Genomic DNA, 26,160 nt, shown 5'->3' on the forward strand with positions numbered 1-26,160 from the left:
CCGAGGATGCTCTCGCCCAGGATGTTATTCCATCTTTCCACCACAACCCGCGCTTTTTCCGTCGCCTTCTTCTCCTCGCTGCTATGTATGGAAATACGGAGAGCAGAGCTGTTACGTCTGTGGTCTGAGAGGATGACCAGGAGGTGGCTGCTCTGGACAAGGGCTGTCCCTGTCCGGCAGCTCCATGCTGGAGTCTGTGGCACCACTGTTTACCCACGCACCTTCCCCCTGCCCAGGAGTTGATCCAGACAAAATGCTCTTGTTGCCTCTTCCTTTCCCTCAACTCCTCCTTGGCCCGGCAGCCGCAGCACTCACTGAAGGCGCTGGCTCTGTGCTGCCTGCATCCTGCCTACATCCTCCTTCCATCCTACATCCTGCCCATGTCCTGCATCCTACATGCCTGCCTCTGTCGTGCCTGCATCCTGCATTCCTGCCTGCATCCTGCCTGCATTCCTGCCTGCATCCTCCCCGTGTCCTGCATTCCTGCCTGCATCCCACATCCCTGCCTGCATCTCCACATGCATCCTGCTTGCACCCCTGCCTGCATCCCCCATCCCCTGCTGCATCCTGCCTGCATCCTGCACCTCTGCCTGCATCCTGCATCCCCACTTGCATCCCTTCCTGCATCCTGCACCCCTACTTGCATCCCTACCTGCATCTCCACATGCATCCCTGTCTGCTCGGTTGCCACAAACCCACCCTACAGCTCAGCCCACTTTCCAAGTGGGTTTAATAACACATGCTAAAATACCAGAGGATTCACAGTGGGAGACGTTGTTTGCAGATGCAAGTTGGTTTGAAGAGAAACAATAGTTGGTAACCTGCATGGGCAGGCCCGGGCTTTGGCAGACACCTGCTGCTTTGCCTGGGGGAGCGCTGGGAGGATGCCCAGAGACCACCTTTCCCTGCTCCTCTGCCAGCAAGGGAGAGCTCTGCCACCGTTCAGATGTGGGTCTGGGGTGGCTGCGTCCAGTGCAGCCTGGCTGAGCTACATGCAGCTCTCTGGGTGCTGGGGCTCTGCCAAGCCCCCCGGGAGTGAGGGCTCCAGCTCTCTGCCGAGCGCCGTCTGCTAGATCGTGCTGTGCTGGCAGTTTGCAAAGCTGTCTATTATCAGCACGTTAATAACCTTTCACAATGTTTAATTACTTGGAAAGGTAATCGGTCCTGTGGTAGCTGTTTGAAAGGCATGCCCATTTCACTTGCTCTTGGCAAAGACTTCTGGTTTTTGTCTTTCATTCTTGCAATAAATATGTTACAACCGATCCTGCTTCAAAAGGCTGTACCTATTTGTAAAACAAAGAGGAAGATTGCTCCGTGGCTTTCTGGGTACCAGCGTGGCAGCGGGGTGGCGTGCCACAGATCTCCGCTGCTGACATCACCGTGTGTGTGGAATAAGGAGACTGGTACCCATGCAGTCTTTCTCACCTATGGTTCCCAGTTTGACCTGCACAGCCAGGTCTCCAGGGGCAGGCTCCCTGCCAGCAAGAGTGATGAGGTCCAAGCGAAGAGGTGTCCCCTGCTGTTGTCTGCACAGGAATAAATAGCTGAGGGCACCTCCATACCCAGCCTAGCCCCATGGAAGTGTCCCCACTCCATCACCGACACCAGTGCAGTTTGGGAAAAGCAACAACCACAATGCTAGGGACGGGAGGAGGGAGTAGGACATGGCAGCTGCAGGAAGGGGACAGGCAGATGGCCTGGGTGCCGGAGAATGACACTGGGCTTTCCGTAGGACAAGCAGCCCTGGGACCCCAGAGAAGTGGTAGGTTGCTCTCCCGCCACGTAAGGACACTGCCACTCATGACGTGAGTGGGCCCATGACCCCCGCAGCTCTGCGGGGCCCTGCTGCCTCCCCTGTGCTAGGACGGGTGGGTGCACTGCCCCACAGGCTCACCCTGCCACTCAGCACCTCCATGGCCCGCCGCTGTGGAAAGTATTATGAATGGGTTTTCTAAATCTGTCCTTTTCCACTGATGAGCGGTATCCTATGAGCCAACGTGTTCCACTTCAGACAGCGCGGTACTCACCTTTGGGAGAAAAGCATGAAATGGTATCAGAACAAAACGTTATTCACGATGGCAGCAAAAGCCTCTGGCAGTCTTTCTTCCTTTCTTCATAAGCACAAATATGTCAAAAAGCAAACGAAAAGCCCCCAGCAGCTTTCAAAGGACCAGGCTCTCAGCCTGCAGTTTTCCCCACGTGTGGGCATATTCAGAAATCTGGTCCGAGTCCTACTTGTGTTTTCTTGGAAGTCTTGACAGGTTTGTTTTCTTTTATTTTTTATTTTTGAATAATAATAATAAAAAAGCTTTTAACAGCCCTGGGGCAGAAGGCTCTCACTTGCTAAATCACAAGGTTTGCCACATTGAAATGTATGGACGTGCCCACAAACAAGAACTGGCTGTCTTAGCTTTTGTTCTTGAATGTTTGCCAGAACCCTTAAAACAACACGAGTAGGTTCAGCCACCTAACATCCCCGCGTGCCGGGGAGCCTGGGAGAACGCACATCAACACAGTGGGCGCTGCTGGTGACTTGGCCGGCCGTGAGGACACTCTGCTGCAAGAGGGCTTGGCGGCCACTGCTCCAGAAGGTGTAGAAGGGCCCTGGTGCCAGCCACGGCAGTCCTGCCAGCTCCTAGGGGTCCTTAAGTACTGAAAGGTGCTTTCAAACCCTCTGTGGAGTGTGGGCAGAGGTGGGCTTTGCCTCCAGTACCAGGAGATGGCAGTCAGTGCTGGGATGCCCAAAAGACGTTCCTCCTGGTCTTTAGACCTGAAGGACGGTCATTGCGCTTCTCTACCAGGAGGATAGTGAGAAGAATGAGGTTTGCATCAAGATGAACAATTGTTTTCATTTTCCCCCCGGTTTGCTTAAAGAATGGTTGTCAGAAGGGAGAGCGAGGGGCCAAAATTCATACTGCTGAAGGGAGAATTAGGGAGATGCTGCCACAACAGCTCCAAAATGCAGCCATAGGTGCTGCCTCAGCACAGACCTGTCAGTGAGTGTGAGGCCTAACCCAGCACTCCCCATGCCATTCCCGGGCTGTATAACCTTATTTAATTTGGACAGCACACCTCAGTCCTCAACTGCAGATATATTTAGCCTTCTATTTTGGTCACAGACTTGGAGAGAGACCAGATGCACACCTCAGACCTTGCCTATAGTCATTCCTTGGCCACCTCGCTCTTCTGCTAATGTTTATTTAAACAGATGAAGGGTGGAGCACGACCTAGCGAGGACTTGAGAAGCTCTGCCGGTGTCTGTCCCTGCACTGGGCTCTAGTCAGCCACCTCACACCCACGGTTGGATGAGGAGGCCTGGAGCAGCTCCACATCTGGGCCATGGCTTCTTCTCAGGGTGCTCCAGGCTGCCATTTCCATCCTGCTGGCTCTGGCCCTTCCTTCCCATACCCACTGAGGGGCCTTGCACTTCAGAGGAATTTGGTGCTTCCACCAGACACATTGCTCACCCCAGACTCCACCGGGTGCAGACTCTACAGCAAGGCTCCCTCAGTCTTTACCTGCAGCTCATGGTGCCAGCTTTCCCTTCGGCTCTCCTCCATGGGTCTCTGAGCAGCTTGGGAGCTTCATGTTATACTTCCCCTGGGTTTTCAGTTCCAGGTAGGTCTCTCCCAGCAAAGTGGCTGTGCTGGAGCTCTGCTCCCACAGCACCTAGACCCTTTCTGACCGTGTCCTCCTGCACTTCCTCCCTCTCCTAGCAGCTGAAGGCCTCTGTCTACCCACTTCATCCTTCCCTGGGAGCACACCCCTGCTCCGGAGGAGGATCCCTCCAAGGGGATGCAGTGCCCTTGCCCAGCATCACCCAAACTTTGGCACTGCCCCAGCTCCCGTCGCATGAGAAGCACCACGTAAGAGTATAGGTGAGCTGGGACATCACATGACACTCTCTGAGGTACCGTCCCAAATTCCCAGGTCCCAACAAGCCCTGGAGAGAAGGGGGCTCTTCCTTCTTGACGTCATGGCTCTGGTTTACAAAATTTAGCATGTAAGTAATAGTCCAACCCACGGCTTCTTTCCACATAATTATAGTACACTAGGTACCAGGAAAAGGAGAGCCCCTGCCTGGGCTGCTGACGTCTTTTTCCTTTCAGGTTCAATGGCTGCTTTATTGTGGTTGAATTTTCTTCCTTTCTGCTGCCCGGTCTTTCTCTGACTGGAATCGTTCCCCCTTGAAAATTTAGTGACTTTTGCTGAAAAGCAGTTCTGCCACTTCTGTGGAGAGGCAGCTCTTACAAATGACACAGTGGTAGTTACGGGATGTGTGGTTTACCTCAAGACGTCACATCTCCTCCCCCAGAGAAATCAGGAGGTTTATTGCTCATATTCAGCTTCAATTGTATAAAGGAAAAAAAGCCCTGTGACTTTCACTACTACTTTTAATGTTCTAAGAAACCCTCACGCTCCTTCTTCAGGTTGCTTCAAAGGGCAGATAGTTGGGCATGAGATGCTGCCCTTCAGCATGCAGAGGCATCTGAAAGTGTGGTATAAAATCCCATGAGTCAGATTTCAGTATTTCCTACCCAGGGAAACAAGTTATTGATTTTAGTGGGGATTTTTCCTGAGTGAAGGCTGGACAGAAAGCAAGCAGAGCTCTGAGCATCAGGTTTGCCCTTTTCTGCCTTGTTCAACAGTTTTGGAGAGCTCTTGGAGGTGTAGTGATGCTCAGCTCGGAGAGTGAGTTCCCTGCAAGGAATGATGACACGAGGATCAAAGCTGCCAAGCCAGATCCCCATGTTCTGTCACAGCAAAAAGCAGTATGGCAAAGCCCAGGGACCCACTCTGTGAGAAGAGAGCCGTGAGGTGAGCCACAGGCAGGCTGACCACACCGGACACGCAGTATGTGTTAGTGCACAGACAGAGAGCTGAGAGAGGAAGCTGGCAAACCAGACCTCCCCATCTGGCTAAAAAGCACACAGGGGAGGTAAATAAATACAACAGCCAGTGGAAACTTGCTCACTGCCACCTCCCTACACAGGCAGTGTCCCTGTCACCAGACAGCCAGGCTGCAGGCATGCGGGTGCCCGATGCAGCGACACACCCTGGGATGCTCTTCTTGGCCCTTCTGCTGGTGAGGACAGCAGCTTCTTTCACAGAAGGAGAAAAAATCTCTCCAGTTCTAACAGCTTTTGCCCTTGTGCTGAGCTGAACTGGTACAAGCACAACGCTGTGAAATCTCAGGGCACGAGGTTTTACTCATATGCTGGATGTGTTTACTCTTTGTGGGCTGATGTGGTGTTGAGTGAGCCCCAGCTGGGTACCCTTAGCTGCTGTGATGTGGAAAAGGGTAAAGCACGCAAAACGTGCTGTGACCTTTTGCTCACAAGTTTGAGGGTAAAACCCCAGCGTTCCAAAAAAACCATCACCGAGCTCCACTTAGCTAAAGTCATCAGTGCTGATTTCCAGCCCAAAAGTCTGAAGAAAGGGTCCCCAAGTGTGGGCTGAGCTTTCCTGATGTTTGTACAGAGGCCACGTCGCACACGCTGAATGCAGGGTTTGCTCATCGGTGTCTTCCCCCATGCAAACTGCGGTGCTCCGGACCTGCCCAGGAAATGCAGCTGGTTTCCTGCCGGCAAGCTCAGTAGTGCTGTGCTAGCTGAAGACCTCCATCACCTGTGGGTCACGGTGCACTAATATCTCGGTTTTGTATAGAGAGCTTCTCATCTACTAATGAAAAGTGCTTCCCGAGAGGACCAGGGACTTCCAGCCACAGGCCACGCAGTCCCCACCAACCACAGCACAGATCCATGGCTTTACGAAACACATCCAGGCAGGGGAGGTGGGAAATGCGCGGGGAAAAGGAAACGGTTGCGACACAGCCCTGTGTGACGCAAATACATTATCTCCTAACGCTGAGGTGTGAGCGTGGAAGGAGTTCCCCTCATCCGGGGATGGGCTCCATGACCCAGCATGATCCTGAGCTGCTGGGGCTGGCAGGCTCCTCTGGCTCTAATTAACCCTTTCTGCTGCTGAGGAAGTGCAGAGGACACTCATTGGACAGTCACAGTGAAAATATTTTGTCTATCAACACTGCCTTTCATCCGAGCATCTCAAAGGACGCCACAAGTATTAATTAAGCTCACCTCCCCCCTGCCCCCAAGGCAAGTATGAATAATTATCATTGAGCAGGGTGGAAAACCGGGGCCATGCTTGCCCAAGAGCATCCAACCAGCCATAGAAGAAGAGCAGTTTCCAGCGGCAGGACCCAGCAGCAAACCTATGGGCAGCACTCAGCCTGTGAGCCAGCCCTGTCTGCTGGGCTCTGCTCAGGGGCTCCTTCCCCTTGAAGGTCACAGCATTTGAAGGGCAGAAGAACAGAATTATTTTCATTGTAGGGTGAAAAGAGATTGATTTCATAAAATACGGATAAAAATGGCATGAAATTATGAACTTCCTATATCTATGTGAAAGCTTTCTGAACAACAGAATGTTGTCTTATTCACCCTGTATCCCATACTAAGCTCTTCTGCTGTTCTTCTGTGAGATCAATAGCTTCTGAAACTAATGGATGGTAAACCAGGTTTCATGGAATAAGGTTCAGAACTTAAGGAATATTTTAAAACCAAAGTGATCGAACCTGCGGTTATACAACCTTGCTTATTATTTCACTTTACTATTATCAACTTCAAGGCTTGGAGTGCTTTCATTTTCCTTTCCCTCCAACCATTCTGCAGCAAGACATCTCAGGTCAGGGCTGCTTAGGTTGCAAGCTGAGGTGTACTTTACAGCGATAAAAACTCACTGTCATCAGCTAGTCTGAACTCTCACATGGCCCAGCCCAGAGGAACTTGGTGAGTTACCCTGTTGGTAGCCCAACCACTTACATCACGTTATTTGGTTAATTTTCCTGGATATATCTGTAACTGCTGAAGGGACTCTGAAGTTTTCCCACCTTCCAAATCCTGCTCCACACTTCACAGAGAGGCTCCAGTATTGGGCTTCTTGTTTGCAAATTCCTTACCTACAGGAATGTTGTGGGAATGAATATACAAATATTGTCAGATTCAGAGATATCAGCGCAACGTGAAGGGGGGTCATAAATATACCTCACGCAGATAATAGCTGCTATAAATTTTGTTGCCTTGATCTGGCTTGGCATCACTGCATCACTGTGCAAGTTCCTCTGTCCATGGCAGAGGAACTGTTTATTACTGATACATAACTATATCATTATGGTCTCCTTCTGGATGGCTCAGGACAAAAGTAGCTCTATAATCTGAGTTAGGCACTTTCCAAAGGAATAGCAGCTAAACAAACACACACCCCTATGAGGCCTGTTACTGGGTTAAATTCACAATTTATCTTATGCCAGCACAACTTTCCGGTAAATACCTTTTAGGCAGCTGTGCGGCCTCTGAGCTCAGACCACACTTGACACCTTAGCCACCAAGAGATAGGGCTCTGAGGAACAAGCACTAACTGGAGCGAAGAAACTGAGCACTCGACTCTTCTTCACCACAGAGGATCCTCTGCCGCAGTGAGTGGGGGGTGTGAGGCTGGTGGGCCTGGTGGAACCCCACTGTCCTGGCCGGTCCCTAGAGGCCGCTGGGACAGGGCTGTCCCCTCCCAGCCCCTACAAATGCCAGTGGTAACGCGGATGGGGAGCCAGGGGAAGGTCCCAGGCCATCAGCAGCCCAGCTCTGGGAAGTGTTTCAGATCAGTGCTGTCTGTTTCCAATTATGTCCAAGAGCATTTCTGTACTGAAGAGCCAAAGTCTTGATTTATGGGCTTTCGGACAAGGGAATGCAGTGTTTTTTATTATCTTTATCTCTAAATCTTCTCTTACTGCTTGTTGCTTGCAACAAACTCGCACAGTCTAATGCAAAGGTCTTTCAGTTTTCTTACACACTTGGGTGCTAAAATCCTGCATTAACCTGCAGGATTACTGCTCCTGCACCAGAGGGGAAGTCAGCCTGGCATGTCCCCAGGAGGAGGACAGGCAGTGGTGGAAGCAGCAGGACGGCTGCAGTGGGCCCTCCGTGCCACTGCTGGGCCCAGAGCTGAGCTCAGGCCTGGCTGCGAGGCTGTGCCGGAGGTGGGCTGTGGAGCCAGCCTGCTCCTACGCCACTCGGCACCAGACATTCCTCTGGCCGGAGTTTGTGCTGCATTGGCTTCCCACATATTTATCCTGACATCACATGGGCTGGGGCCCTTCCCGCTGCTGCCCAGTGTGAGCTTACTGTACAGAAATCGCTTTTAGAAAATGAAGTCTCCTGTGGAAGGAAAATGCTCGGATGCCGTGAAGAAGAGTTTTATGAGATTTGCCTCAATACTCGTTGTGCAACATATTCGCAGGATTTCATTATTTATGATTTTATCTAGCTATGTTCTATGCCTAATAGCTTGGAGGTGCCGTTGATTAATTTTTTCCAACTCTTTGATGTACCGGCAATAACTTGTCTGCATTGTCCTGTGTCAGAAAAATAGAAATGCCACAGCGGGGCTGGGATGGGGTGTCGTGAGGTGGCCGCAGCTGGAGCTGCTGTGCTCCCGCTGCGGGATAGGGCCTCCCTGGATGTGTTCTTGCCACTTGCGTTGCTCTGGTACTTGGCTGATGGCAATGCATGATGAGTCAACCCCTCAACATGGGAAAAACCTAACTCAACCTAGAAACATTGTTTTTTTTTAAATTTTTATTTATTTATTTTTTTGCTAGGTTAGTGAGTTAATTCATTCTTCAAGGGATTGGGCAGTGAGGAGCATCCGAAGGAGGAAGAAGAGGAGGGAGCAGGGCAAGTGGGGGCAGGCTGGGAGAGCCACACCCTACGTGTGGACACTGCTCTCAGATTCCTTGTACTGGTTCCATCCTCGATGTCGTAACCTGTTTCTGGAATCTTTTCAATTAGGCAGTGATTTATTAGTTAGTGGGGTGTGTTTGGACAATCTCCAACAACAGGCACGAAATGCATTACCATGCTAAGCTCTGTCCTACTGCCTGCAATGCTAAGGCATGAAATTTTTCTCCAGGAAATGAATCTTTTTCAAAGTGGTTATAAGATTATATGACTAGGCTATCAAGTGATGTAAACTTGCCCATTTCCAAAGCTTCGGTGCAGTTATACCACTTACGAAAGGATTTACTTCAAGATTTTAGCTACCCCAGCACATTAGTTGCTGATGAACAGGAGGTCTTCCTGAAAAGAGTGCATTTATCAGCATAAATGGACCTCTTTATTCCCTTATGTAGAGGTTTTCAGCCTGCCCAAGCAAAAGTGTTTGCTAGTTCAAAATTTATTATTTCTTGTCATCACTTCTCTTACAGTCATCACCTCTCTGGTATCGGTCCAATTCTGTGGATTTGTCAATCACCACCACAAAGAAACCCTGAGCCAAAATAAACCTGGCCTGGCTTGATTTTTGCATTACATATGTACTGGCACAACTGTTGTCCACAAAACCTCCTATTTCAGCAAAGTGCTTGAAATCCCATTGACTTCAATTAATAAGTTAAGCAAGTGCTTAAATGCTGTTTGAACTGGGGCCTGATGACCCTGCCTTGGCCAACAATTTGCTACGTTGGTTTCTTGTCTTTCTTTCTTTTTTTCTTTTTTTTTAATGGTCACACAGTTTTTAAAGGAATTTCCACATTTCACTTCAGTCAAGAGATCAAAAAAATTGGTGAGATCAAGGAGAACTGAAACCAGATATTATGTTTTCTTCTGACATTTTTCATTTAGCAACAGCCTGTAGTAGATTAAACATTAAGGATCCAAGGACAGTGAATGAAACAAGGTGGCCTTCTAGGACACTTTCCTCTTCTTGAAGTTATGGGGTCAAATCTTGAAAAATTAATTTTACTCCCCTCCTAAGGAAGGGAATTACTGATGTATCATACAAGGAAAAAACCTGCAGATTCTGGACAACCACAAATATACTTCATGGTTGCTGGTGATGTCTGGTAGTTTTATATTACATGCTACTCCTGTTCTCCCTGTATGCAATTACATAGGCATATTGGTATAATGTAGTTATTACAAAATTACACAACATGCTGGGCAGAGCATTTTATGCCTCTCAGTTGGACAAGGCTCATCTGGCCTTAATCTGATCTTTTTTTTTTTCTTAAGGGACATCTATTTTAAGGTTTTCCTTATTTAACCAATGGAATCTATGTTAATTTGACCTATATTAAATCAACTTTTTTTTTTTGTTATTTTCTTTGCTGATCAAAGAGCTTTCAGGCAGTTTCCTCAGACACTGGCATACCTTGCAGCTCCAGCAGGAAGCCAGCGTACCAGCATGCAAATGCTCCCTGCCTTCCACCTCTTGTGAAGGCGGCTGTGATCCTTGCTGCCTCCCATGCAGGGCTCAGCTGACTTCTCCCTCTCGTTCCCTCCCGTCCCAGGCACATGTGAGCTGCAGCACTGGGAAATTTCTCAGTGCAGGAGGAAAAGTCCTTTGGTGCATAGACCCCTCTCCAGAGATGTGCACCCCAGCTTCTCCTTCTACAGCCCCGGGGTGCCCACTGTTCCTGCTGGCGTAGGGCTGTCTATGGCCACCGCTTGTGCCCACGGCAGTTTCCCTGGGGAGGTGGCCCTGGACCCACAGGGCTGAGAAGGGACCTGTGCCCCAGGCCCTAGCATAATCTTGGTGAGCAGGGCCCAGGGAGGGGCAGGAGCTCCGGCCTGGCCTCATCGCATGAGGCTGGGGCTGGGCAAGGCCGGGCCAGCCCGCATCGCCGCTTCCTGCCCGCTGCTTCTCCTGCAGAGCGGCCAGGGCTACCTGATGGGGCGTGGGGAAACCTGATGAGCTAGTGCCTGCAGCGCACTTTGATGTCCTCGGATGAAAAGTGCTACGCAACTACAAAGCCTTTTTAATGTTATAAAGCCAGAACTTCTTGCTGCCTCGACTTGGCAGGGAGGCCGATTAGATGTTATCGGTTTTGCTGTTTACACTTACAGAAACTGCTGCAGCGTGGTTTTGGTTGTGTTTTGTTATTCAAGAGTACTGCAGCAAAATGACAGAAGAGTTAATTTTGGGGTCTGTTCCCTGCAACTTCAAGGAGCAGACAGAAGCGACTTTAGATTTACCGTCCAGGAAATGTAACAAGCAAAATAGTCCTTCAACAAAAAACCTGGAAACAACAAACCAAAACAAGCTGACACATTTGGGCATACTGATGTGTTCTGACCACACCTGCAGTAACTGCTCTGAAAGGCGTTCCTGTCCGAGCTTGAGGAAAAAGCCATATTACAGCAGCCTGTGCTGAAATAACTGAGCATGGCGTACGTCTTACAGACATCAGCTGACTCCCAGATAAAGGCCTGTTTGGGCCAGGCCTCATTGCCTGCTTTAATCTGCCACTATGCCAACCCACGGTGCGGTTTCACTTCATGAAGTGTTGAAGCCCACCAGTGTGGTGGTCTCCCACCAGCGGTGTGGGACCTGTGCTGCGGCCTACAGCCATTCAATGATCAGTGCTGAAATATGGGACAAAATGGCACTTCACGGCAGCTCACGTCACGGGCACAGCAATGTACATGGTGGAGCGATGTGGGCACAGCTTCACCTTCACATGTTCAGCCTCCCAGCTGCTCCACACTTGGTTTATACTGGATTATAAAACTAGAAGAAGCTTAATATAAGCACTCACTCCACATTTACAAGCCCTTTTTTGCAGTCAGCCTTCCAGGCCAGCAGAGTTTCACCAGACTCAGCACTATTGCTCCCAGCTGACAGCAGCACAGCCGCTGCCCCTTCTCTCTCTGGCTGCTTTCCCTCTCGTCCTTAAAATCTAACTTTGGCTGCAAAGCTTACACAGTCACCTTGATAACAGAAAGTGCACACACAGAGCGCGCTGCAAAGGGTTTGGGCTCTTTGCATGCCATCATGCCACCAGCCACCTCCCAGTTTAGGGATGCCCTGGGTCACCTACCAGCAACGTGCAATTTCTAGTGAGTACATCTGGGGCCTTTCTTACTGACAGCTTCTTCCTGTGCTCATTTAGATACTATTGAGAAGGCACCAGGCACCCCCTCTGTGCCCAGCAGAACCATGGCCCTGCTCAGGTGTGAGCAGCCGGAGGGGGACTGTCCACAATGGAAGGAAACTGAGTACAGTGCTTTTGTAAAACCAAACAAACAACACATTGGCGAAAAGGCCCTCGAGAAACAGCTCGCAGCAAAATGGACAAAATCCTTCCCTTTGCCCAGCAGCAGTGGGTTGTGCAGGCTGGAGTGTTTTCACGCTGAAAGCATGGCAGCATTTGGGAGATTTCTCTATGGTCTACAAATAAACAAAAGCCAGGGAGTGTTTTGCATTCAATAGTTAATCATAGTTGGCTGAGTGTTTATATTTTTCTTCACTGTAAAGGCATTCTTGGTCCGCCTCCCAAACAGCTTGTTTTGTCTGCGAGATTTAATCTTGAGTGGCAGGACCAGGCGCAAAGACAAACCTCAAAATAATCCTTATTTTTCCATAGCAAGATGTGAGTTGTGAGACGTCAGCTTCTCTGCAATCAGGCCCCTCAGGTGAGCGTGTGCGGGGGCTCCTCATCCTAGGGGCCTGGGCCTGGGTCCACCAAGCAGTTTGCTGCACTCAGTTTTAACCCTTTCCTGCTCTTTAAGCAGTCTAAAGCACCCCAAAACAATGGGAATTCAATGCTCATTGGATGGGTTTCCACCCCGAGACCCTCTCTGCAGAAGCAGCTTGTTTGTACACAGAGCGGAGGCTCTGGATGCCCAGCTTACTTTGAAATCCAGACAAGGGTTTGTTTCAAGGCAAAATCAAGGTACCTCTCATAAAGTTAAAAATGAAGAGATGATGCAGTATGACTGTACCAGTTAAGCTACTTCACTCAACCAGCTCAGGCACCATATTGTACTGACAGCAGCCATGTTTTTGCAGTGGTCCCAGTTAACACTGCAGACGAGTGACTGAAAAGCGGTGAATTTACATCTTTACACTCCTGAGATATGCAAATGATTACAAACGGTGAACTTCTAAAATCTCACTATTTTGTTCTCTTCATTTTGTTTTCTTTTTGATTTGCCATCGCCTCCAAACCAGCTTTAAAGGTAGATAATATCAAGTTGTGCTTAGATTTGTATCTCAGGTTTTAAAAAAACTAATAAAATCACGTAAACGTTGCCTGAGAGGCATGTCTGCCGGTCATGTAGTCCAACTTTTTGCTGGAAGCAGGACCACCCCAGCACTAGATCGAGACTGTCACAGCTTTGCCTGCTGCTGTCTCAGAAAGCCCCAGCATCGTGGTGGGAATGTTCTCTTCCTCCAGGCTGGGTATCCTGGAGCTTTTTGCCAGTGATGGTGCTACTTTTGGATGGATTTTTGACAAGACTTCTCTATAAACATAACTTGACAGAGCCTGAAGGAAGAAGCCAAGAAAATCCCCGCAAATTCACGTCAGCAGCTCCCCGCAGCTCCCCACAGCCTGCGCATCTAGCACTACGATACCTCTGTTACTGCTTTCCCGTAAATGCTTTAAAAACAATAGTTGTTGTTAGCAGAGGTCAGATCTATCGAAGAAATGCTTGGGGTGATGCCTACAGTCTCCAGAGCGCTCTCAGAATTTCTTCTGTGCTGCCTTCAAGTATATCAGCTGCTTCTCCAGCCTCTTCCATTGCATCTCTGGAGTGGAGACAACAACAAATGCTCTGCGTGGGATAGTCAATGTGCAGACCCTTCTGCCAGACCATATCAAGCCATAGAACCAGGCACCCACACGTGGCCTTGCTCTGAACAGCCTCCTCCCCCCGAGCAGTGCACCCAGCTCTGCAGCAAGCAGTCCACCTCAGCGCTGAATGCCCATCCACCAGCAGTGAGGCGGCAGGACTTGGCTGCGGGCTTTTCACACAGCATACCCATAACTAGCCTCCAGCAGTGGCTGAGTCACTCGCAGGAGTCCGGGGTGCTATTAGAAGTAGACACGCCACGGCCCAGTGTATAATTGCACAGCCACCATGGCGCGGAAATTAAGCTCTCTGACCCCATTAGACAGGAGCTGTTATTTCTTCTTGGCTACAAGTGCTTCTGGTGCCCTGGAGACGAGTCCAGCTCTTGCCATGTGAAGCCGTTCACCCAAACTCACCTCTTTTTGCTGAGAGCAGAGAATGTCACCCTGTTCCTGGCTGCACTGGTGGCTGCCAGAGCTCACGTCTGCAGCCCTGGGGGAAGTGAAGGTGCTGGGTCACAGCACTGCTGCACTCAGGGATGGAGAGGACAGTGCAGCAAGTCTAGGAAGTGCAGCATGCTACGGGATTATTTTCACCAGAAAGGGATGCTGAAACAACTGCTGAAGCAAACCACAGGGCTGAAGAAAGGAGGTGTTTCCGTCACACAGATTTTTAACATTTTGCGTTTAACATTTGCTTTAAACCAGGAGAGGGGAGATTATGGTTAGTTGTTAGGAAGAAAGTTTATACTTGGAGGGCGGTGAGGTGCTGGCACAGGCTGTCTAGAGAGGTTGTGGGTGCCCCAACCCTGGAGGTATTCAAGGCCTGGCTGGGTGGGGCCCTGGGCAGCCTGATCTGATGGTTCCCACGAACAGGGAGTTGGAACTAGATGACCTTTAAGGTCCTCTCCAGTCTAAGCCATTCTAAGATTCTATCATTCCACTTCTCATAATAGGGTTAAGGGCCACAAAGACGAAGAGGAGCCTGGAGCGTCTCCCTTCTGAGAAAAGGCTGAAAGCCCTGGGGCTGTTCAGCCTGGAGAAGAAAAAAACTGAGTGGGGGTCTTATCAATGCTTATAAATATCCAAAGGGCAGGAATCATAGATGGGGCCAGGCTCTTTTCAGTGGTGTGCAGCGACAGGACAAGGGGCAATGGGCACAAACTGGAACATAGGAAGTTCCATGTGAACATGAGGAAAAACATCTTTACTGTGAGGTTGACAGAACACTGGAACAGGCTGCTGAGAGGTTGTGGAGTCTCCTTCTCATGCCTTCTCCTTCTCAACAGCTACCTGGGCACGCACCTTGGTACCCCGCTGTAGGGAACTGCTTTAGCAGCGGGGTAGGACTCCATGATCTCAGGAGTCCCTTCCACCCCCTGTGGTTGTATGACAATGAGGGTGCGGAAGTTCAGCTAGGAGGCTGATTGTGAATGGCTCCGAACCTTTCATGTTCTCACAGGGCTGGAAATGCAGGGGGAAGGTGTGCCGTGTCTGCTCCCCCAGAGATCTAAGGCAGCAGAGCACAGCGTAGGCCTGGCTGGCCAAAACACACAAGGAACCATCACTAGCTGGCAGGGCTGCTCGTGAGCTGCAGCTGGATTTTGCAGCTGCCTTTCCTTATCAAGGCACCAAAGGAAATGTCCTGCTCCAGCTGCGGGGCAAGTTTCCCCTCTGGCACAGTTCTCTGCTGAGTGCAGGAATGGCTCCAGCCCCAGCAGAGTGGGCACCTGAGCGTGGGGCCTGCTGCAGGCAGCACGCACCGGAGGCAGCTGGGAGCCTCACAGGAGACCGCACTGTGCTCAGCCACAGAACAGGCAGAGGGTGTTCAGCTAGCAGTGCGGGGAGCAGCAAGAAAAAGTCGGGGCTTGTGCCATCGCTGGCTGCCATCCTGTTGGAACACGCTGGAGGAGGGCTCGCTGGGAGGGGTTGTGCGATGCGCTGCTGCTGACTGTGCAATTCAGAGAGTAAACAGACGGCTCCAACCTGGAGCTGCCGCCCCGACACCAGTGCTCGGCTCCATTTGGAAGACACAAAGAACCTCGACGGCTCTGATTTCTAAACACATACTGAAAAAATCTTTCGCTGTAAGGGACAGTGGGATAAAGGAAACACGATGTCAAATTATAATCAGCTTGAATCATTTTGAATAAACACCGAGGAAACAAAATGCGCCCCGTTTGCTGGCAGGCTGATGGCTCACAAAGTGCTCGCTCCACCCAAACCCAGGGCTTGGAGCAGTGGTAGGAACCCCCGATAGCCCAAGATTTGCTTTGCACTGGTACAGAGTTGCCATCCCTGGGGACAGAAAAAGCATCGTTAGCGTTTAAATAGCGTTCGATGAAAACGCGCCGCACCCCAAGGAGCAATTTTCACCACAGGCAGCTGTAGCTTTAATCCTTCACCCTCTCTGGTGACAAGAAAGATGTGGGAAGCTGCAGGAACAAACAACGCCAGGCTGCTGGTGTGTAGCATGCTTTTCATGCCCGCAATTAAGCGCTCGTTTTACTTCCTGTTGTTTAATATCGCATTTATTCTTTATCACTGCAAGAAAAACGTCCCGTATTTATTTTTTTAATTTGCACTGGGGACACGATTGAAGGCCCATATTGTAGACTCAGCAAGCGGCAGGGCAGCCGCCAAACCTCGCTTCCTTTGTTGATTTCTCGATGATTTAAGGCCTATTGGCAGCGGCTGATCCCAGTCCCTCCCGCCCCCTTGCTTGGTAACCACCACTTTAACAAAATGGTGTTTGTGCAGAGCCTCGGAACCAAGGATTGCGCTTCTAAACATAAGCCACGGAACAGAATAGGAAAAGCAGCCCCTAAATCACTGACACGCCATGAAATTTTCAAGCCAACAGCTTAAAAATATTACTCTGCAAGAACTCAAGAGCCGTACCGTAGATGAGACTGCTCGCCTTTTATTTCACACGTAGTTACAACCACTTGCACGGGGCTGATCCCTCCTCTGTTTGCCTTCCTCCGGCTCAAAGTTTGAAATTACTCTCTAAATCAACAGAAGTCAGTGGAAAAAAACCATAAAAAACCTCTCCTGTTGATGTGCATTGTTCGGACTTTTGCTGGTTTTACCCAAAGGGACAAAATCTATTGTTCCAAAGTACAAACAGGAAAAGATAGAACCCGATCAATGGTTTGTTTAGGTGCAGGTTTCCTTCGGAATACACTTTCCCCCTGCTGGTGCTAACAAGTGAATTAAACTCAGATGTGGTGCAAAAAATGTATACAGTGCTGTCAGCGTGATTACCCGCTCTGCTCTAGAAAACAAAGGAGTTATTTTCTCACAGTTATTCTGCTGTGGAGAATACAATACTAAGCTTAATAAATAAAAACAGTCTCTACAGTAAGACTGACAGCTTTTACAGCACGTCAGTCCACATTTAAGGTGGGCCCACATGACACTGGCGTACAGCAGCTTGCCGTGTCTAACACTGGCCTCTGACTTGCTACAAATAGCAGCAATGGTGAGGATCAAGGAGGAGTGCCCCAGCGCATCACAGGCACCTGGAGATGAAAACTGCAAAGGAGATAACGTAAGGGATTTTCAGGAACACGTAAGATGTTACCTTTAGGTTTAATGAGCGTTACAATACAGCAGTTGCAGAGAGGTAAGTAATTTAAGGGAAGAGCACTCACCAGCCGTCTGTGTTGTCACTGATTTCATTTGCTTCACAGGGAAAGGACAGCAGCCTGTAATTAGCAGTCGTGGTCAGAAGCTGCGTCCAAAGCTTGTTGCCCTCCTGCAGCACGCCTTTCTCACTGAGCTGGAAGGGTGAGAAATTAGGTAGAGGACTCCATGCAGTGCTGCCCGTTCATCTCCATGGATCTCACACTTGGTGCCAAGACCCCAGCCTTGTAGCAGGGAGCACTGCTGGGAGGGGACCAGCCAGAGCTATTCCATCCTGTCCTCCCTCAGAAGTCTCTGTGCCATCACCAGGAGGAGGACATCAGGTCCCGCTCTTCAAGGGGGACTTCACTCTCCTGCCTGATTCACCAAAGATGGTGATTGCCCTGAGTGCCACACAGGATGAGAGCAAGAAAATTGGCAGAAAAACATGCTTAGTAAGGCTTTAACGATACATAGGAGATTCCTGCTAATTACAGCCATGATTTTTTTCTCAAAAACTGAGTCAAGTCTACTCCATGTGTGAATGGGAGGATGTTCAAGGACATCAATGATGCTGAAAACGTTGCTGATTCTGAAAAGCAAGCATGGTGATGAACAAAGCAATAACCAGCACAGCAGAAAGATCAATGAAGGCCAAACTACACAAAATATAGTTAACTTTTATTTATTCTTCCAGCTGCGTGTCCAGTCTTTTCAGCAAGTTCACAAAATAACCTAACTTTGCATCTGTAAGGTTTGGTTTGGTATTACTTCTAGCACAATGGATGCTACGCATGCAGATGAACAAAGTCTTGACTCTTAAGTTTGCATTTCAAGGACCGTCAGAGAATCATGCACCGATGGGGAACAGTAAATACAGGCTTACTACATTCTCCCAATTAAAATCATGACAGTAGAACGGAGGCTCTTCGATGTGTTTGTAACATTGCCATTTTTCTCCTATGTGTTGCTCTCATAAATCACAGAAACCAGCACCTTTTAACTGTGTATTTCACAAAATAGGAAAGCAAGAGCTGAAAGTCCCATGCCTTCTCAACTGTCCATAGTAGATATTACCATAAAACAGGAGATAACAGAGTTAACTCTGACCTATTAGATTACACTTCCTGTGGCTAACTTAAATTGCTCCAGAATACATTTTATTTGATATAAAATTATTCAAATCAGCTCTTGTTTCTGATTTAATACTTACACGTAATCTTCCTCCCAACCAGAAGAGCTCAGCCATTTCCACGTCTTTCCTCCTAACGCCCCACCTGTAATGCTAACCTCCACAGAACAGTTCTCTGAGAACCACCAGGAAGAGCTCCATAAACCACTGCGTGCATCGAACTGTGCAGGATGACTTTGACATAAAGAACGACTTCATCCAGTGCAACGAAAATGCCTTTATTCTAACCTGAAAACTGATAGGTGTGCAGGCTTTATCTCACACAGAAACACTTCAGTCTCTCAACTCTTCTACTTAAACTTTGTTTGCCAAACACTACCAGTTGTAGGATGAGGTAAAATTAAACTGAAACCACTGGCTCATTTCCACATATGTTAGTGAAAAGTTGGTATGGCATAACTGAGTAACATAAAGAATTGTTGATTGAGGCTTCTTCTGTCTTCGAAGTCCTCCCTTATACAGTTTGTAGAACATGGAGACCTCAGCAAGAAAGCAGTCCTTTGTCTGGAATTCTTAGGCTGAGGTGAAGGGAGCATTTTTGGTTGAAAATGTGCATTACTTCTGAGGAGCAGAACTCCTTCTGAAACACGTTGCAGTTGCTGGCCTTTGAAAGCATCAGGGTAAGTTCTGAAAAGATTTTAAGAGTCCCTGAGCCCCTTGGGCAATTCGATGTATAGAGCAAACACCATGTACATGGGGTGGTCAGTGTGAGACTGAATCAAATACAGTGCTGTAAAATGTCAGGTTCCAGGGATCTACGGATTCAACTTGGGGGGTGGTTTTTTTTTTTAACTTGAATGTACCAGAGATTGTTTCTATGAGATTTTGCATGTTGTGAGAACAAATGCTTTTCACTAGCCGTGCTCCTTCTCCCTCCCCATTCACAAGAGTTAGCTTATTCTCGAGTACATGTGTGAGACTTTGATTTTTACCTGAAGAAATGCAGGTCTGAGATTGTCCCAACATACCAAACAATGTCTATTTTCGGTCATTTAAGGCTGTTCAGTTACAGTTTTGCTCGACACATAAAACCATTGCCCTCGACATCTGCTCTAAGTCTTGGTTTGTGTGCAAAAGCCTAATGCATTGCCTCCACAGGGAGAATTCAGCTCAGACCTTTGGAGCTGTTTACAGCCCTCAGATAATGCAGCAAGTCACAGGGAGATGGGTCACAGGACAGAACACGTCCCCCTTTGCAGTAACGCCTCTGATTTTGTTTGCAGCTTAATTTCCAGCCAAGAACTTTAGCATTAAACTACATTTTTGCCTATAAAATAGCTAAAAATACCTGTAGTTTCTAGAGGCAACTTATTTGCATAATTTTTAATTATTAAGCTTCACTGCTCAGAACCCATCTACACCCCCTAGGTGGATGTTCTACTGGAATGCACTAATTTTAATATAAAATAACAAGTTTTAGAAGGGTAGAAGAACACTGCCAATCAATTAATTGGATGAGATTCCATTACATGAGTGGATAGTGGTGATAAGGTGAACAATTTCAAATTAAATGTTCTTCAGTGCCACTGTATCATCCGCATATTATTCATTTAGTTCCTTATATTTAGCAGAAGTAGGGCACATTTTCCGTGCGCCATTTATAAGCAACACAGACTGTTCATTTCATTCCTTACTGGAAAGCCCCCATGCCTATTTACAGATTAATTTGGGAAGTGACACGGTGACTGCTAGCCCTAACTGGTGCGCCTGACACAGGCACGAAAGAAAGGATGAATAGGTGGAATTTTGTATTCGGCATTTCAGAATTAGGGGAGGTAATGCTTCCAGTTATATACACTTACAATTATTTCTGAGAGAATGTTGAGATTATGCATTAAGCTAAATATCTATAACCCCACATTATTTCATCAGTTACTTTCCAAGACGTCTTTCATTCGTTTGTTGAAAGTTTGCTTCTTCGCCATATTTATCTTACTTGGAAAAATTATAGGCCCTCAGAAGAGCGTTATTTTGTTATACTGATTGATAGAACTAGCTCTCTGAGCATTTGTTCTGGAGCACTAGAACTTTTTCATAAAAGCAAAGGGAGTTGATTAGAAAAACACTGAAAGTGTGCAACTGGAAATAAAAACAAAGCATAAAAGCACAGCATTTAATATAAGATGAGCTTTCAACTGAAACATAAAAAAAACCCTCCAAAACCCTGCCATATTAACATCAGACCCACTTGAAAGGCACTGAGAATTGAACTGTGCAACTCATATCCATACCTGTGAGAATAATAACCACAGTGAGATGCAAACAGCCAAGGCAGAATATGGCACTGTACAGTCCATTAGGCATTTCTGGTAGAGACGGCAGTACTATATTTTCTTAGGATAAGCTGGAAATGTTAAATAATGGACAAATTTCACAATATTTCGGTAGAAAAAAAAAATCTAATAAACACCATCTGAAGACAAGCAAACAAGGCATCACATATAGGACATTGCTGGCACAAGAAAATGTTACCACATCAAAACGCGGGCTTTTAAATTTAATCCAGTAGATACAGAAAGGAATGGAGGAGGCAGAGGCAAAGGGAGTCGATGAATCTGAAATACTCAGTTTTGAGCGTGCTAGCTGAGGTCTTTGCTTCATAAATCTGGCAAAAAATGAAGCTATCAAAACTACTGAGGAGGCTAGAAAGTATCGACCCAGTCCAGCCCATTTCCAGGAATATTTGAGTGCCGACACGCGTAGACTGAAGAATCTGTCCAGTATCATCTCAGTGCCTGAGGTTACCTAAAGCTTTCCATTAGCAAACGCAGCCTCCTGGAACTGAGGGACAAATGTTTTGAAATATGCCCTGGTGAAAAAAAAAAAACAACGAAAATTCAGGATTAGGAAGGAGTACTTCATATATGTGTGTAGCCAAGGTTTTAACAAAGACAAGCAAAAAGTTATTGTGTTCAGCCCATTATTAGATCTCATAAATAGGGAGTGCTTTTCCTGCCAGTTTTTAGTATGCAGTAGGCACACATACGTGAGCTTTCTAGATCCAGCAGGACTTCTTTCTTTAGTGGCCTCAGCACAACTTGTCACACCTCTTAATGTGGTCAACGCTGGCAATTCGACACTGCCAGAAAAGCCCAATCCAGCGTCCATACTTCATCCAGAGCAAAGATCCAGAAAGAAACCCTTTTATGCACTGCAAAATACACATTTGAATGGCTGTAGAAGTGAGAAATACTTAGGAGAGTCAAAAGTGTGGTTGTACCGCAGCCTGCAGCATTTTATATGGGAGATTTTTGATACAGTTGACCTTCACCATGTTTCTTGGATAACAATGTTATTTTCTATGTTAAAGAAAGCTTCACATGTGGCAACAAAGGTCCAAAGACAGCCAAAGCAATGAGCTGCAAAATCATGAGAATATATGGAGAAGATAAGTGCTTTGTCTCTCTACAGAATCCGTGACGCAATACAGAGTCATTATTGATATAAGATACAGAGAACAAACACTAGCACTCTGGATGAGTTCTAATTTCTTTTATTAAACACTGAAATTCATAACATTGTTCTGTAAATTAAGATGTGCTTTGTGTATTTTGGATCACAGCATATCTTCTTTACACAGAATTGAGCAACTCATGTATCTGTAAAATGAGCTGATCCAAAGTACCCAAAACTGAGTTTGAATTGTACCTTTGAGATCATTCCACCAAAATATTCAGCTATGTACTGAACATATTACGTGAGGCCTCAAGATATCCTTTATTTTGCAAGCTATATTAGAGCTTCTCCATCATGCCGTCTTCGCTTTTTGCCTACTACTTTCGGCACTTCACCGCTTTGTTTTCTGTTTGTATCACTGGTCTTTATAACTTTCTGTGCAAGAAGAACCAGCTCCTGTTTTTATCGCCAAAAATGAAAAATCAAATCTGAAAATAGCTGCAGCCATGTTCATTAAGTGACTGGTTTCTCTGCTTATATACCTCCTGAAGTAAACATATGCTGATCATCTTCACTGTCAACCACGATCTGTATTTTATAATTTGTGTCGAAGCTTTGGCAATCACGGAACACCAACAATACCTCCTCTCATCTGAAAATATTGTAAGATCACAAAAGAGAACACTTCTCTTTGTGATGTTGTGCCTGGCAAATTAATTAAAAATAGCTACAGTCAGCTTTTGCACAAAAGCTGTAAACACACATGAGACGCCGTCCAAAGGTTAAGACAGCAATATAAAGTAGGAGCATTTCTGGACTGAGGAGCTGAGGCCAGAAATGGAAAAGAAATGAGGGACAGCCAGTACACGCATTTTATAGCACACACAGATTGTTCTGGGTATTTATAGAACACACTTTGATTTATTGAATCAAAGTTCAAAAAGTGGCCCTCACAAATTATGCCCACAAAAGCGGTTGTTTGTACTGGCACACAGATACATAAACCAGCTAAGGAGGTGTATTTATAATTTGATTTTAGTAGTTGAATGCAAATTCTCTATTTGTGTTTTTACAAAATACATTTGAAATCTTAGCCTCTGTATGGTCTGACCAACTCTTCACCATTTTGCCAGCTCAAGTAGCATCACTTGCACACTGTTAACCACAGGATCTATCATCCTTTTATTTCTCCTTGCACTATCTGTCCTAACATTTAACTACATTTCCTCTGCTTGCTTATTTTAAGTAGCTTCTTCCTTCCCCTTTGATAGCTTATTGCAGACTCTTTTTTCCAAGCACAAGCTCTTCTCACTGACTTGGTAAATGTTACTTAAAACTTCCCTCTTACATTTTCCTAAACTGTAAAAATTCTTAATCATTAAATGGAAATAAGCAGTATTTTCCTACCTTATATTTCTTTTCTGAAACATATCCTGTATAACATTTCAGTGCTTTGCATTAACACCACATTTACTGTGTTATATTTCAATCACCTTTCTCTCAGATAAATTCCAAATGTGAACATCAGATACAGACTCCCACACCGTCATTATCTTCACCAGTATCCTTTCTGTTTGCTGGTTCCTGTGGTAGAGCTTGTACTCTCTGCTGCAGTACTAAATCAAACACCTCCTTATATTCTCATCGAATGTACTATGTCAAGGAGAATGTTATTTCACTGGTAGTTCATATGAGCTTCTCAGAGATGTTATATATATACTGCAAAAATTACTTCAGTACTTTATAATTTGTAAGTGTCCATTTTTTTCTTTCCTTACTTTAAAGTACATGCTCAAGTTTGTTCTAATTATTTGTGATCTTTTCCAGACTGAAATAAGCGCAATACTGAATGTTTAGCCAGGGCACACTCCTCCATTGCGGCCCCTCTCCATGTTTCCTACATAACATAGATTTCGGAAAAAAGGTTTGGGTAACTGTGGTTCATTGCAGGCACAAAGGAAAAAGACCCTGCAAAGAGGTCCAAAAGTACAATATAATTGATGGAATTATATTAGCTGCAGCGCATTTAATCAACAGAAGAGCAAAGAAGGGGAAGTAGGAGATGGTAGGTTAAACTGCTTTGACGTTCGTAACCACTACATATAGGGAGGGAATAGCAAATGTTAGTGTATAAAATTAACAAGGCTTATTTCAAGGGTATCTTTGAAGGAGTGAAACAGGGAGCAGGGCCATCATTACTTGCTGTTAGAGTTCATAGGATACTGTCTTTTTAAATTGCAGGGCTTTTTCGATGGAAAAGTTACATTTTTGCCCAGCTGAGTGCCTTTTTGTGGAAATGCTGACATTTCATCAGAATAAGAAGGAAAAGAATGAGGTGTTTTGGTTTGGGTTGACCTGAGAAGAGACGCTCTGGTTTGGGGAACGAAAAGCCTAAACATTCTGTCAGTTTGATGTTAACCTGCTTATCTGTAGTACAGCATATCACAGATGATGCATCTAGTTACACAGACAAGGCCATGTGTGTTGGGAGTCAGAAATATAAACATTCTAGCAGAAGTAATCTCTTCAAAGGACCCAGTCCATGGCAAGAATGATGAGATAAGTCACTGATATTTCTGCTTCCAGCAGACATTGTGCTACTGCTAGCAGGTACATTATACTGACACTTTAACTGCATTTTCTTCATATGTTTGAAGCAACATTTTTTTTTAGGACTTTTTCTTTTCATCTTAAGTTTGGGACAAAACCGTATACTAAAATATTTTTATTTCCAGTTAAACAGAAATGATGACCTTTTTTTGTCAACTACAGAAATGACTAACACATAGGAGGAGAACAAACACCTCTTAATGGCTGCCAATGGCCAAGTTTCATTTTCCACCCAATTGCTATTGAGGTCAAAGTCTACACACTTGCTTCCACATAGACAGGACCCTGATGTGGACATATTGCTTTACAATTGCTTTACATGAAATTACTTTTAAAAAATATAAGGATTTTTTCTAAAGGACGATAACAGACTGGATGGCAAGGGCCTCTTTCACATGGACTACTATTCCTTCCCTTAACATTTAAGCTTTAAAATGATAAAAACACGCCTTGTATATTGTGCATACAGGCACAGAGAAACTCAGTGCAAACACGAACTTAGGAAAAAATTCATTTCTCGTATCTTATTCACATAAACATATTCACATAAATTTACACTCTCAGTGACTTTCTTCTGTGCCACATCACAGGGATCCACATACCAATCTCTCATTTTTTTGTTTCAGACATGCTGCTGCAAGATACTTTCAAGTATCTCAGAAGGTTTTCAAAATTGCTATTTTTACATCCATTTGTTAAATTTGTCATCTCTAGACAACAGCTATTAAATACAATTCAGTAATTTGGGTACCTATTGAATCACGCTGAAGATGGAGAAAACAAGCTTTGCTCCTTGATCTACGGCTTCTCTCCACAGTCCTATATGGCAGAAATCAGCTTCCCATCAACGCTTTTTCTCCTTTATGGGAAACACTGAGTTCCTTCTCTCTCCTCCTTTAGTCTGCCATGTTCTCAGTTAGTTTGTGTCACAGTGACCTTACACCAACCTAAGAAAAACTGCATAAAATGATCCTTCAAGTACAGTGAAACTGGTTTGCACCAAGTACACAGATATTCTATATGTGAGTGTTGAGTACAATGGCTCTGCACCGCTCTCATAATGGTTTAGATCTTAGCTTAACCAGTGTTTAAAGAGTTGCTTTCTTTTAAGCTTAGAGTGTGTGCCAATCTTCATACGCATACAGGCACACATCTAAATCTTTGTTGAGTGTCTCACTGTAAGAATCCATTGTTTTTTGTCTACTTGTTTTTGTTCCCTCAAATGGTCATTTGCCAAGTTCAAGGTAGTAAGTTACGGGCTTTCTATGGAAATTTTTTCTTCAGCACTCCAGAAGACAACAAATTTTGCTGTACTTAAAAACTATATACACTTGATATAGTACATTGAATTTCAGGTGCTGTGCTCAAGGACATCTGTTGAGAGTAAAGCACTTACCTTTCCTTCACCTTATTATCCAGTAAAAAGAAAGTCTGGCTATTGTAAATGGTAAGTATCTAAAAGAAGGTAGAATTGGATCACTTGTTTACATGTTTTCTAATGATACGAAACACTGACAAGGTCTTCAGAAGCCCATGAAGATTGATATATGTCTAAATCTAAGAGTATGGGCTTGCAGTGCTTAAGAAATACTTGACTTGGAATTTACATCACTTTTGTGAAATTTCATTCTAAGAGCATTGTTTTTCCAGTGTAAATTTATGCTGGATTTTTAAAATTTTGTTGGAAGAA

The 26,160-nt window shown here is 46.1% G+C and overlaps 1 protein-coding gene across 8 annotated transcripts in view; it reads right to left on the reverse strand.

The window, feature by feature from the left end:
* The window catches only part of BABAM2 (BRISC and BRCA1 A complex member 2), a 160,120-nt gene continuing 150,512 nt past the window's right edge, over window positions 16,553-26,160 (reverse strand). For 5 of the 8 annotated variants that reach the window (XM_021392671.1, XM_021392672.1, XM_021392676.1 and 2 more), the window contains one exon: window positions 17,933-21,273. In XM_021392671.1, coding sequence (XP_021248346.1) covers window positions 21,210-21,273 — 64 coding nt within the window. In that variant the 3' untranslated portion in view covers window positions 17,933-21,209. The other 3 variants (XR_002437275.1, XM_021392674.1, XM_021392675.1) reach the window with 3 other exon arrangements.

This window comes from Numida meleagris, chromosome 3, assembly GCF_002078875.1.
Source record: "Numida meleagris isolate 19003 breed g44 Domestic line chromosome 3, NumMel1.0, whole genome shotgun sequence".
Classification (NCBI taxonomy): Eukaryota; Metazoa; Chordata; class Aves; order Galliformes; family Numididae; genus Numida; species Numida meleagris.